This window comes from Micropterus dolomieu, linkage group LG16 (assembly GCF_021292245.1).
Source record: "Micropterus dolomieu isolate WLL.071019.BEF.003 ecotype Adirondacks linkage group LG16, ASM2129224v1, whole genome shotgun sequence".
NCBI classification, from domain to species: domain Eukaryota; kingdom Metazoa; phylum Chordata; class Actinopteri; order Centrarchiformes; family Centrarchidae; genus Micropterus; species Micropterus dolomieu.
Window position 1 is genome coordinate 1,583,610 of NC_060165.1, and position 13,398 is coordinate 1,597,007.

At 41.9% G+C, this 13,398-nt stretch overlaps 1 protein-coding gene across 3 annotated transcripts in view; it reads left to right on the forward strand.

The window, feature by feature from the left end:
- Window positions 1-13,398, forward strand: part of efcab6 (EF-hand calcium binding domain 6) — a 43,278-nt gene that overhangs the window by 14,489 nt on the left and 15,391 nt on the right. For all 3 annotated transcript variants that reach the window (XM_046071543.1, XM_046071542.1, XM_046071544.1), the window contains 7 exons: window positions 3,390-3,603; window positions 9,467-9,581; window positions 10,655-10,782; window positions 11,886-12,115; window positions 12,214-12,277; window positions 12,359-12,477; window positions 12,573-12,737. In XM_046071543.1, coding sequence (XP_045927499.1) covers window positions 3,390-3,603; window positions 9,467-9,581; window positions 10,655-10,782; window positions 11,886-12,115; window positions 12,214-12,277; window positions 12,359-12,477; window positions 12,573-12,737 — 1,035 coding nt within the window. The remainder of the gene's footprint in view (window positions 1-3,389; window positions 3,604-9,466; window positions 9,582-10,654; window positions 10,783-11,885; window positions 12,116-12,213; window positions 12,278-12,358; window positions 12,478-12,572; window positions 12,738-13,398) is intronic.

The window sequence follows — 13,398 nt, forward strand, 5'->3', positions numbered from 1 at the left end:
TTTGTAAAATATACTACATCTGTGTCATGTCGTTATCATTTCATATTGAGCCAAATAAAATCAAATCTTGATCGTTTTGTCAACAGCAAACTACATATTGACAGCTATAATATCACAAAAACATGATGAAGACACATCAGGTGATATACTAACTGTTTCTCTTTAATATTTCAATATAATGTGAAATGCAGAACTAGTATTTAAAGTGATTTCAATATCTGAATTACAAGTAATTCAGAATATTTCAATAAAACATTAAGCAACCTGAAACTAGGCTTATTTGTAGATTCAAGAAATATTTATAATTTAAAGGCTTTTGGAGTTAGTGTTTACAATCATTTAAGTACCTGTGTATGACAACTGTGTATGTGTGTGTGTGTGTGTGTGATTGAGAGAGAATGAGAAAAACTAAAACTAAACCAGAACTTTAATGTCTGCTCTCTTCCTTGGTGGCAAGTGTTTTATGGCAGGGAATTGGACATGGTATTACTTTATCACATTTACATGAGCAGCTGGGTAGCATTTAAGCCAAGGCCTACAGAACAACTCAATTTGGCCTAAGTGAATTCCCCCCAAGCAGCGTAGATGTGACTAAATTGGGCATTGGAACCATTGTATTTTGGTGGGACAAGCAGAGATGCTCACAAGTCTTTGAGCTAGAGTCCAAGTCAAGTCTCAAGTCTCTGAGCAAGAGTCCAAGTCAAGTCTCAAGTCTCTCGTGATTATAACGAATGCTGTATCACCTGCTGCGTTCAATCCAGGTTGCTTATAAAACTGCATACCTATAAGGAATTCTGTAACTGTAACCCTGGCTTATTAATTACTGCAAGTTAACACACACCCCAGACTCTTAAACCCAGTGTAACGTTAACTAAATAAAACTGTAAAATTACATGGTCAACAATAAACCTGTAACCTGTTTTTAACTTACAGAGCACAACCATGTAATGTGCAATGCAGTCAATGATGGCTTAAACTACTGTAAGTCAACACATCCCCAAATCTCAAACCAGTGTAACGTTATAACGAAATAAAACTGTAAAGTTACATGATCAACAATAAACCTGTAAACTCTTTCTAGCCAACGGTAATTATTAACGTGATGGCAGCCAGTGGGACGTAAATGATTACGTTAATTGACCACCACAAGTTTGGCAAGTAAACAAACGCTCATTCATCTTTTCTTAATGAACGACAGTTGGAGCAAACCTCTTGTAGGTCGTAGCTGAAGCAAGAAGCAAGCTAACGTTAGATGGCCAATGCTGAGCTAAACATGTTTACTCACCACAGGTTACTAACCTATTTGCATTCAGCGCATCTTTGTTTGGGTCGTCTTTGGTAATGTTAACAATAACCAGAGTTAGCAGCTCTTTGAATCCCCACCAGAGATGAGCCCAATGAGGGTGGTGTCATCCGCAAACTTCAGGAGCTTGAGAGAAGGGGGGAAGAACGCAGCCTTGAGGGGAACCGGTGCTGATGGTCCTGGAATCAGAGAGATGTTTTCATGCTGCTTCCTGTCCGTCAGGAAGTCAGTGATCTACCTGCAGGTAGAGTCAGGCACGTTCAGCTGAGAGAGCTTGTCCTGCAGCAGGGCCGGGATGATGGTGTTGAAAGCAGAGCTGAAATCCAAAAACAGGATCCTGGCATAGGTTCCTGGGGAGTCCAGGTGCTGGAGGATGTAGTGAAGGGCCATGTTTACTGCTTCATCTACAGCCCTGTTGACTCTATAGGCGAACTGCAGGGGGTCCAGGAGTGGGTCTGTAATGGATTTTACAGAGGTCAGGGCGACGTGTCTGTAGTCGTTTAGTCCAGTGGTACTTGGTTTCTTGGGGACAGGGATGATGGTGGAGACTTTGAAGCAGACTGGCACATGCCATGTCTCCAGTGAGGTGTTAAAAATGTCTGTGAACACCGGAGACAGCTGATCAGCACAGTGCTTCAGGGTGGAAGGGGAGACAGAGTCCGGCCCAGCTGCTTTGCTGTTTTCTGCCTCCTGAACAGTCTGTTGACTTCCCCCTCTGAGATGGAGAGAGGAGGGTAGGGGGTGGATCTGGCAAACTCTGAGGAGTGGGGGGAGGAGATGGTGGACTGGGGTTGAAACTGAGCGGAAGAGTCACGGGGGATGGTGTCCAATTGACTCTCAAAGCGGCAGTAAAACTGGTTCAGCTCATTTGCTGGGCGAGAGTCGTTGATCTAGTGGGAGGCTTTGGGTTTGTAGTTAGTGATCTGTCTGAACCCCCTCCAGACAGAAGTGGCGTCGTTTGCAGAGAATCGGTTCTTTAGCCTCTCTGCGTTCTCTGCAAATGACCACTTATGTCTGGAGGGGGTTCAGACAGACATTTAGATGCTTTGTTGCATATCATATAATGTGCATGCCGACAGTGTCCATGACGACACTGTGTCTGACGTATATGTCTCATTATGTGTAGTATAACTTAGGATATAAAAACTGAAGTCAAGTATATTACTGTTATTGGCATGTCATGTCCATGCATACATGTGCAGTGCAGTGCACTAATTTGTTCTCTGATATCAGATTTCTGTTCAACTTGGGTTGAATTTACTTCTTTATACGGTGTGCATACGCTTGCTCCAGTCTATGTTGCTGAGCTAGTAAGGAGATATACACCTGAACCGAAGCCGTGTTTACCATCTTCTCACTGACCCGCCCTTCTCTGCTTCTGATTGGCTTGTAGTCCTTAACTAGGAACTGCACATGTGCAACTCCCAACAAAGATCATTTAGAAACAAGATCACCTCCACAGCTAAAACGAAGCCTTCAACACACAGGGTGAAAAGAGGAGTGTTTTGAAACATTGCCATTTTGAAACACCATGTTCTAAAAGTTTTGAAATGTTGCAGTTTGGTTAGGTTTAGGCACAAAAAGTATTTGGTTCGGTTTAACAAAACTACTTGGTTATGGTTGGGAAAGGCTCATGGTTTGGGTTGAAATAACTACGTACGTCAGTTAACATGTAAGTTAACTAACGTCACTTATGTCAATTTATGTAACTTGCCCAATTAAATATATTTAATGTTGACTTTATGTTTTACACAGGACGAGAACCCTGGTTCAAAGTTGGGGTTCTGGCCCTCCATCCACCCCAACCACCCCCTTACTCAGTCTTTTCTGTTAAATATCATAAACCTACCTTTACTGTCAAAAACCGACGCTACGGGGCTTCCCCCACTACGTTGAACTGTGACAATATCCTATCTATATCTATGAATTTTTGGTTCTTGAAGGGTGGAAGTACAGGATGATTTGCTCTGCTCTCTATTCTCTCTATTGGTCACTTGGACTTGTGCATGCAGTCTCTTGACTATAGCCCTGACTACAACATCTTTAATTTATAGCGCACTTCTGCTCTAAACAATCTGCCCTACAGGCCAAGCACATCACCTCAGACGACCCTTCAGTCAGTCAGTGGACAGCAGTCTCCCTTAGGCCTGCAGGTTGCTCCAGAGACCTGCACCATCCTGGACAATGTTTTCCAGAGGATGAGATCGAGGTTAGAGCAACGCCACAGCAGCCTGACTGACTGCATCCAGGCCGTCACGCACAGCTCTGATGGGACACTGTCAGAGACAGATGTATGGAAGGTGTGTGGGAAACAAACAAAAGCTACATGACCATTTGTACAGCAGAGATATACATATTTAGTGTTTGCGATTATAATTCATACTAAAATTTATTTTAAAAGCTAAATGCCATTCTACTGTATTTACACCTGCTATGCAGTCTGACTCATAGCAAGTGAACTGCCGGTACAAGCCAAGTGGCTGAAAAGTAAAGCTAAACCGGAAGTGCCAAAAATAGCAGTTTTTTATATGGCTACTTGTTCTCCTTAGTCAATCCCAATAGACCATATGTTAAAATGTTATGTTGTTAAAGTTATGCATGCATAAGGGTGTGGCTGCTTTGAGTGACAGGTGAGGGGTGCCGTGCTGTCACTGCTATCTGCTGTCTGCTAGCCATCACCTCAGCTGATTCGAGTCACTAAGGTTGACATCGGTTTTTGCCTTTTGGAAATTTTTTCATGCAAATGTCAGACGAATAATATGGCTCGGTGTGCGGTTAAGTGACAGACCATCCAAGAAGGCTGAGCTCCAGGATTTTCAGTGAGTGAAATTCATGGAATGTTATTTTATGTACTGTATGTTAGCAGTAATTAGCAGGCATCTGTCTACGCTCACCATACATGGTTATTAAGCTTAGCTCATTAACTAGCTAACTAGCCAGCTTCGAGCAACGTCAAGCTGTGCTAACAATGCTAACTTAATGAGAGTGTATGCTAGCCACAGATATTAAACAGGTATGCACCAAAGTTGTCTGTGTGTGGTTGGAAAATAAAGGTCCACCTCGTTAGTTAGCTGATGTCATGCAATATTAATGTTAATGCCATATGGACAATGTAATGTTAACATGAAGTGAATGCTAGATTTGGCTAGGTACTGTGATCAGGAAGACGAAGGACCTGCGGACACTATTAGAATAAATGGCTGCACCTGTGCCTGCTAATAAGGTGTAAGGCATGTGAGTGATGTAGTCAGCCATCCTGTTATCTGGTCTAATGCGGATGGCAATTGCGGTGTATTGCAGTTTCTGTAGTGTAATGGATTAGACGCTCACCTTCCATGCTCAAGGTTCCTGGTTTGAGACCAGACGAAAACAATGACCTGTATTTTGGTCTCTTATCATGCATTGTGTGATTAGGGTGATGTTCGCTGGTGTGTTAATGCTTATGAATGCTGGTGGTCCAGTGGGCACTGACTACATCTGACTTCCCCCTTATCCCAATAGCGACAGCTGTTAGAGGGCAATGCCTATATGAAATAGAAAGTTGGTTACGTATTGTAACCCCAGATTCTATGAATATAGGCGTAACCCTCTAAGCTGCGGCCCGACTGGTGCCACCAGCGTCGGCTGAAGAAAAAAAAAAAAAGCTGACCTTTTGGGAGCAGATCTCTGGTCTTGCCGGTATTATTATTATATACCCAATTTGCTGACCTAAGAGAGGCCCGTGCACGGCACATGGGCGCGAAAGGAATCTTCAGGACTGCATATGCGCGCGGGGATGAAACCAATAGCGACAGCTCTTAGAGGGGTACGCCTATACTTATAGAATCCAACGATCCATAGATGCTTTCTTTGAAGACATCTCCGTCGCTTTCACATCCATAGGCCCAGACGTCCACCATCGTGATCCGGTAATGTGCATCACATGCAGCCATCAAAACGAGTGAGTGACTCCCTTTAAAATTAAAGTAGTCACTACCGGCATTTCGGGGGGGTTTGATGGTGACATGACACACATAGGGAAGTTCCAAAAATCCTGTGCAATGCTCCACTGTGTCTGGGATGGGAAGGGGACGAATTTCATTTACTACAACGTAATCGCATCACTCAGTCGTCCCGAACCTAAGAAGCTACGTTCACACCCGCTTGGGTTCTTTTCCCTTTATCTCCCCTTCGCCTTGACCTTCGGCGTCATACTCGCAATTCAGACTCATTCACCAAATACTGCGTTCTACTCAAGCAACCATATCAATTGGGTCAGCGTACACCCTTCTTTTTTTCGGAGTCCATGACCCCGAACACTCGCCAGACCCTCGTGAACCAATCGCAACTCTCCCAGAGTACAACACGTCAGATCGTCTCTGAGTCGGTTTCAGTGGCCTTTCGATTCCTGGTGCCACCGCCATTTCCGCCAAGCACTCTTTCTCATCATGCTTTTCTCCCATCCATTACCCCGGTCACTCCTTCAGTATCAGAGCTACCCTTACAGCCTCCCACGTCATTCCCGAGCACCTGATACATATCATGCGCCGCTGGTCCTCCCAAACATACTATGATCACAATCATTCAGATCCCAAAGCTCTTAGATCAGCCGCTGATCTAAGACCTTTTGGGTGTCTGTGGTGCCAGGGTGCTACGGCGGATTTCCCTACCGTAGCTTCCCCACAACGCTTTCGAATGTCTCTTCGGCAACCGCAAGCCTTGTACATCTTCTGTTTATCTATAAATCATTTAATCATACCTGTTGATTGTGTGGTCCTTGCTAGTGAAGTGGTGCTAATTAGCAGAGTTTCAGGAGCGGGACCACCCATCAACCACGTCATCGCCAGCATTCCCATAAATACCCACACGTCCTAACTCCTCCCCTTCGCTCTCGTATCCTGCATCCCTCCCCCCCCAACCCTTTCTCTGTCCTGCCTCCTGATCTTCTTCCTCTCCACAGGGTTATAAGGGGGTCCGTTGTGCCCGGGTGCTACAGCAGATTTCCCTATCGTAGCTTCCCCACAATGCTTTCGAATGTGTCTTTGGCAACTGCAAGCCTCGTACATCTTCTGTTTCGATCATCAATAAATCATTTAATCATACCTGTTGATTGTGTGGTCCTTGCTAGTGAAATGACCATCAGAATATGAAATCTAACATTTTACGTCTGTAATAAAGACAAAAGGAGAGCAAATATAAATAGACTTTATTGCAAAGTGAATAAACCATTTTTTTTTTAATGGACATAAAACAAAAATGGGCAATAGTTAAAACTAAATGTGAAAGTAAACACATTTTTTCAAATAAAAAACAGATTGGGCCTGTGCAAGTGGTAACAGCTTTGCCTGGCATGGGCCGAGAGAGCTGCAGAGTCCGTGGGGTGGTAAAGGGAAAGCGGATAAAGGGAGGGAACGTAAGGATGAGGAGAAGCAGAGGTGGCAATGGTGTTATGACTACAGATGTTATTTTTTGGCAAATATGTCAGAGCTATGTTTAGGCAAATTCAAAAACAGTGACAGTGCCATCTCTAAGCAGTTCACTGCGTTTGGAGGTGGTCTTTAGTTAGCTGCTGTACTTAAAAACATATAATTTCCCCTACGTGTGAAATGAACTCCATCTTTCAAAAACAGTGCAGGACTGTCATGTTTAATGTGAGTGTTCTGAATCAGGGCACCATTTATTCTATGAACAAATGTAGACATGACGCTGTTGACAAGTTTTCTGGCCTTGGCACCATCCTTCCACTGGCACCTTTGAGTCACAGACCAGGGTGCAGGAGGAAACTTGTGCAGGTCCTCCTTCATCATGTTGACCAGCTTGACGCTGCTGACCTCTTCCATGTCGTTGCTGCCACAGTAGATCATGAAGACATCTGGTGCTCCTCTTCCTCGCAGGGAGTAGAAAAAGAAAGGGAGAAGGCCTTTCCACATCAGTCCCCCCAGCACTGTCACATCTGGCATGCTTCCCAAGGTCTCTGCAGCTCTCTGGGCACCTTGATAGACGTAACATAGTCAGCAATGATCCATACTGTGGTTGTAGAGTGTAATAAATTCTTCAGGTAATGAAAAATATAAAACAATCTATAAAAGTGGCTCTGTTTTTCCGTTGATAATACTATTACAGTATGTCACATCTGTAGGAGAAAATGGTACAAGGGAGCAACCCCTTAAAATATGGATGACCGTATTTTCAATCTAAAATCAGCTGTCTAGAGTAAATTGCAGTTTATGCTGTGTGGCCATGACCTCAACAAGGACCGATCACTGAAAGAAATAAACATCTCGCAACAAATATAAAAGTGCCTTTCTTTCTCAGCAGTCATATTCAACATAATAATCTCACACAGCACTGCTGATAGTGGCATTCAAATCAGCTCAAATCAGTGTGGGAAATTACAAGCTTTATGGTAAGCCGTTATGCACCAATGCATCCACACTGTGAATCAAAGTGCAGATTTTAGAATTTCTTGTTTGGTAATATTCCTTCAATCTATCTCAATCTAAGGAATGTACCTACCTTTCATGTCAGAATGATAGTGGGTCATGAGTTCAGAGTTGTTATAAATATGTCAAACACAGAAAATCTGACTGTTTTTTGAGCAAAGGGCAGGGGGATATGTGATGTGTGAATCTTTGCACAAGCAGATAGGTAAAGAAAGAGAAGTACAGCGTACTGAGGGTGAGAACTCTTAGTAGAAAACAAGCACAAATACCCAATGTAAATTGGGCATGTAAATAAAAGATACACATGGTGCTCGATACAAGCTGTCTGAATCTGTTAAATGTTCAGCAACGGGCATCAGTTTGGTTCTATGAATCATCACATCACTCTACCTGAGCCTCACAATATTCACTTCGGTCCTATTATGTTTCACCCATTCGAGATTCTAACTAATGTTGACTGTGCTGCTACACAGGATCATTTTTTTTTAGCTTTTTTGAGAGGATAATTCCGATTTATTACCACTTTGTTGTTATTTTCATTATTATAGCTATGGCAAAGTTATGATAATATTGTACTAATGTACAAACTAATTAAGATTTGAGAACATTGTGACAAAAACATTTTTTTAATTACTCTGTATGAATATATTTTGCTGAAAATACTGTACTGTACTACTGTACTATTACTTGTAAAGAAATATATTTACATTGCTGTATTGGTACTTTTATTTAAGTAAAGGAGCTGAGTGGACTTTGCAGATTTGTAATGTGCCCCGAGCTGCAGTCTTTAGAACAACTGTCTGGAGGAACGTCTCCAACAATCTTGGCCACGCCAACCATGTGTTTGTTTTGATGGAGACAATAAGATATCTGATCTCAGACATATTCGGCTGTACATATCGGATCTAAATAATATTTTTATATTCATTATTTGGTGTGTGGTAAAAAAAATGCAGTGCTCAAGTACATGAGCAGTCACAGAGCTGCTTCCTGGGCTTGGTTCAGAGGCTTTTTTTATCAATAAAACAGACGGGCTGAAAGAATTCTTTGCCATAAATTTTTTTTTTAAATGTCAGTTATCAGCAGTTAACATGCTGAGTAGATAGGAGCTATGGCCAAAACTATGAGACGAACCCAGAGGTTATAATAAACCAGAGTTATTCTTTAAGAGCTAAAGTCTACAGTATGGTTTACTGTGTGTACACATTGAGGTCCTGTATGTTGATTTTAATTGCTAAATAGAAACAAATCCATCAGGAATATAGTGGAATTGTGGCATGGTAAAGTCATGTCATAGTAAAACGAAACATTATTTGAGTTATTTAAAAAACATGATCATTTATTATCGTTTTGAACAAATGACACAGTGTGACAGAAGGCCTAGAGCAGTCACCCAACCTGGATTTAAACTCTGATCTACAGGGTACCAAACATGCAACTTGAATGCAACACCAAACTGCCAGGCCTGTTGGTATGACAGTCACAGCGCATACTCAACCGTAGTGACGGTGGTCAGTCACACACAGTAAATACATACATAAAATCAGATACATATTATATGTATATATATTTGACTTTGTTTCTTTAATTTGCTTTTATTTAACATTTTAAATCTTTCACAGTTGGTCAGTGAAGGATACAGGTCAAATGTGCTTGTGAATGTGGTTCTGACTCTGAGAAGTCAATGCAACCTGGCCTGAGAATGCCAAACCAGTTGCGCTTTCTCTCCGTTTGCTCCCAGATACTAGAGGACAGCTGGGTCATCTTAGACGATACAAATTTCAACAAGTTCACTGAACTGCTGGGCTGCAGGGATGGACGGATTGAGTGCTCACTGTTCCTGGCAAAGTATGAGGGTGAGTTAGAACATCTTGACCAGAGGTGTCCCATCAATCCCATCAGTTCTGCATGGCAGTGTTTTCAATGCTTAAAGAGAGATTTTAAAAATCCCTTCCTACTCCCCACCAGGCTCCCGTCCCCCTCCACTCCTTCTTGCCTTGCATCCAAACTCCTACCCCACCTATGGTGATCAAACATAAGCCCCCCGCTTCCTGTAAAATGATGTCTTTCTTAGCACATGAGCCATTGGAGAAATCATCCTGGATTATAAATAGAGTAAGAGTGAGCCTCTTCGTCTCTCATTAGCAGAGTGAAAAAGCACACAGACACCGAATCGCACTCATTTTTGCTTGTTTGGGCTAATTATGTGCTTTGGAAGCAGAAAACAGAGCAGCAGGGCATCGCACTAATTTGTATCCTCTAAAAAAAAAGAAACACAGTAGAAAGAATAACAAAATAGAGAAGAATCATTAAACAAAACCAGGACGTAAAGTTAGTCATGTTTGCAAGGCATACAAAAGGAGTTTCCTAGATTTAGAATACAAGTGTGCTTCTAATTGAATGTAAATTAGGTCAGGCAGTTAAATGGCCAGTGTGCTTTCCAGACATGAAGGGCATTCTGTGGAGTATGGAAAAACACAAATAAATCACAAAATGGAACACAAATTCCAATTTGTTGGGTATAATTCTCTCACAAAGAGATGGGAATTTAGGGGAACCTGTTCATGTTTATTAAGGGACAACAATGTGCATTGATTAACCTGGGCACTTGCTTAATTATCATCTGCGGTCCCTGGCAGGTTGATGGCATATAAATGATATTGAAAGAAAACATAGAATAAGCACAGACAAACTGTAAAACAGTGACATAACCGCCACCCAGATTATGACAGGATGTTTGTTTGTCCAGAAGCCACTGATGTGGAGAAGGTATTCACCAACATAATTATCAACCATTTGTGAGGTTTTACTCAAACACATCGTTTTCTGTCAACAATGTATGATTTTATCCATTTAATTACATCAGTTAATTGTGTCCTTGATTAAAAGGCCGAATATGTAACATCTCCTGTCCCCATTGTTTCTGTAGAGGCCACAGTCAGAGACAGAGAGCAGGGCTCTGAGGGTCATGGTGAGAAAGCTGAGGTTGACCCCCTGCTATCTTGTGCTGAGCAGTGCCTGGCTGCTATGAAGACCAGGATCAAGATCATTCATGGGGTAAGGAAAATGTTTGCAGGAAATCTTTCAGACCAGCTACAAAATCAGAAATCAGCTGCTTAATTAACATCCTTATTGTTTAATAAAAAAAATAAGGATGTCTTAAAAAGAATGATGTGAATTCACTGCTTTTTCAAGATTTTCATTTTTTTCTATATATGGGAGGTAAAAAGCAAATAAGGAGAGAGAGAAGGGGAACAACACACAGCAAAGGTCTCCACTTCATACTTTACAGGAAACGATACAGAATTACTCTGTCAGACAACAGTTTTGTTACACAAAAGTTTGAGTAGTCACTAAGGAAAGAGTGAGAAATGAATCAGGAACGACCTTCCAATTAATGAATTGTTAATAAGTAGTTCCAGAATAACTGAATTGATAATGATGAGAAACTCAAGAACAGACTTGGAGATACTGTTACTCTATTACTACTCTGTGTCTGAGTCTCTGTCCCTGTCTAGCACTGGCCGTTTCCAACAGTAACAATAGGTGTCATCAAATCAACCAGGACTAAAACTCTTAAAGGTTCCTATGGAGTTTTTGACCTCTACTAGCACTATGGATCTGTTTTTGTATGAGTAGGTCCCCGTTTTGTTCATCCCATTCACACACATGAGGATGAGGACATACTGTACATGCATGCATGTGTGCACGTGGGTGACGCAATGCAGAGCCCTGCCAAAAGTTTCACACTGTTCCACTGAACTACAGGTAGCAGTAACACACAGAAATATGCAGCAACGTGCCATGCCAACAAAGACAGAGAAGAAGAATCCTGCAAGCAAGTACACATAAATGTCAAAAATGCTGGATTCTAAAACACTTGAAAACTTGGCTTTGCAAATGTTTTATAAGGAAGGAAATGCATTCATTACATTTTTTAGAGCTAAAGTTAGAAACACTGGCATAACTTGAGTTTATTTACAGGAAAACTCCACAGGGCACCTTTAGCGATAATAATGTCTTGGAATGTGAAATCTCTAAGCAAGAAAATATGTTTTAGGATCTATTAGCATGTGCTTTGTAAACAATCATCACACAGTACACACATCTATTCCATCAATGAATGTCTCTGTTCTGAGAACCCAATCTCTTCCCATTAGGACAACCTGACAGCCTTCTGCCTGATGGACAGGAAACATAAAGGCGTGGTCAACTGCCATGATTTCAAAAGGCTGTACAACAGCCTGAGATTTTTCTGCAGGGATGGAGAGTACCAGCGGCTGCTGGATCTGATTGGCCTGCATCCCGGTGGCAACCTCAACTACGCAGAATTTGTTGATGTTGTTGAAAATCATGGCAAACGCAAACAAGGGACACAAAGAGCGAGTTTGTGAGTCTGATATGTTCGTTATTACTGATGTTTGGCAACTTTGAGGGAAGTTGGCTCTTTAGTGTGCTTCTATGTTTGTTTTCTGTCTTTCCTGACAGACAAGAGCAGCTCCATGAACTCCTGGCCTGTGAAGCACGCTACAAGTGGGCAGACATGTCTAAGGTCAGCAACACATACAAAGGCACACATAGAAGGATTCTTTGCATGATGCAGAGATCTGTACCTGTTCCTCTTTCCCGTCAGGTGCTGTGCCAGTTTGACACAGATAGTCAGGGTTGGATCCACAAAAATAGCTTGAGGGAATTTCTCTTCACCTATGCTCTTCCCATGAGGTCTGACGAGTTTGACCAGCTTTGGTTGAGGTAAGAGATACCCAGCTGAGGCATACCAATCACCACATCATGCAGTGCAGTGCTCTTGTCTGCGCCAGCCACAGTTTTTAACTTCATTTTGACAGGTATGACCCAGAGCAGCGGGGCAGTGTAGCGGTTTGTGACTTCCTGGAAAAACTGGGGATTTATCATGAAGGGGAACTCAGGTCTCTGAGCCAGAAGCTAAAGCGAACTGTTGCCCAACCTGACAGACATGTTTCCTCTGATGCTGCCTCGCTGGAATGTATAGAGTAAGTGAAGAAAGGTACTGTGTGTGATAGCTTCTCTGTCATCCAGGTCATAGTTGTCTGTGGAGTGACAATGCCAACAACGGTGATTCAGACTTGTCCTCTGGTGATTTTAGCGACCGTAATGACATTACAACAGCCAGGAGCACTTCAGGTGATGATACACGGGGCAACTTTTTGAGCAATGTTGCTGGGCAATGTTGCTGGTGGTAAGTCATTACCATTCAACTCATTACCACTGACGGCAACATTGCCCAGCACCATACATTACGAGGTCTCTGATTCGTTTTAGATTATTGAACCCGCTATAGTCATTTAGGAAGCAGATTTTCACAAATAGCCTAACAACAAAAAGAATAAAGTAAACAATATAAACAAACATTTTGATTAAGCTTGATATGAAAAAATGTATTATTATTTTTATGATTTATTTAATGGACTTGAAACACACATTTTCACATATTATAAATTGCATGCCATCATTAAAGCAAATAAACACAAAAATAGCATTTCAGTGATTTTAAACTTTTAAACTTTAATTGCCTTAATACACTTTCAGACTAAATGAGGTTCAATAATAGGCACAATACACACATAATACACAATAACACAGTTTGTATGGTTTCCTCAATGACTCAGGCAGGACATATGTCCTAATTGTAAA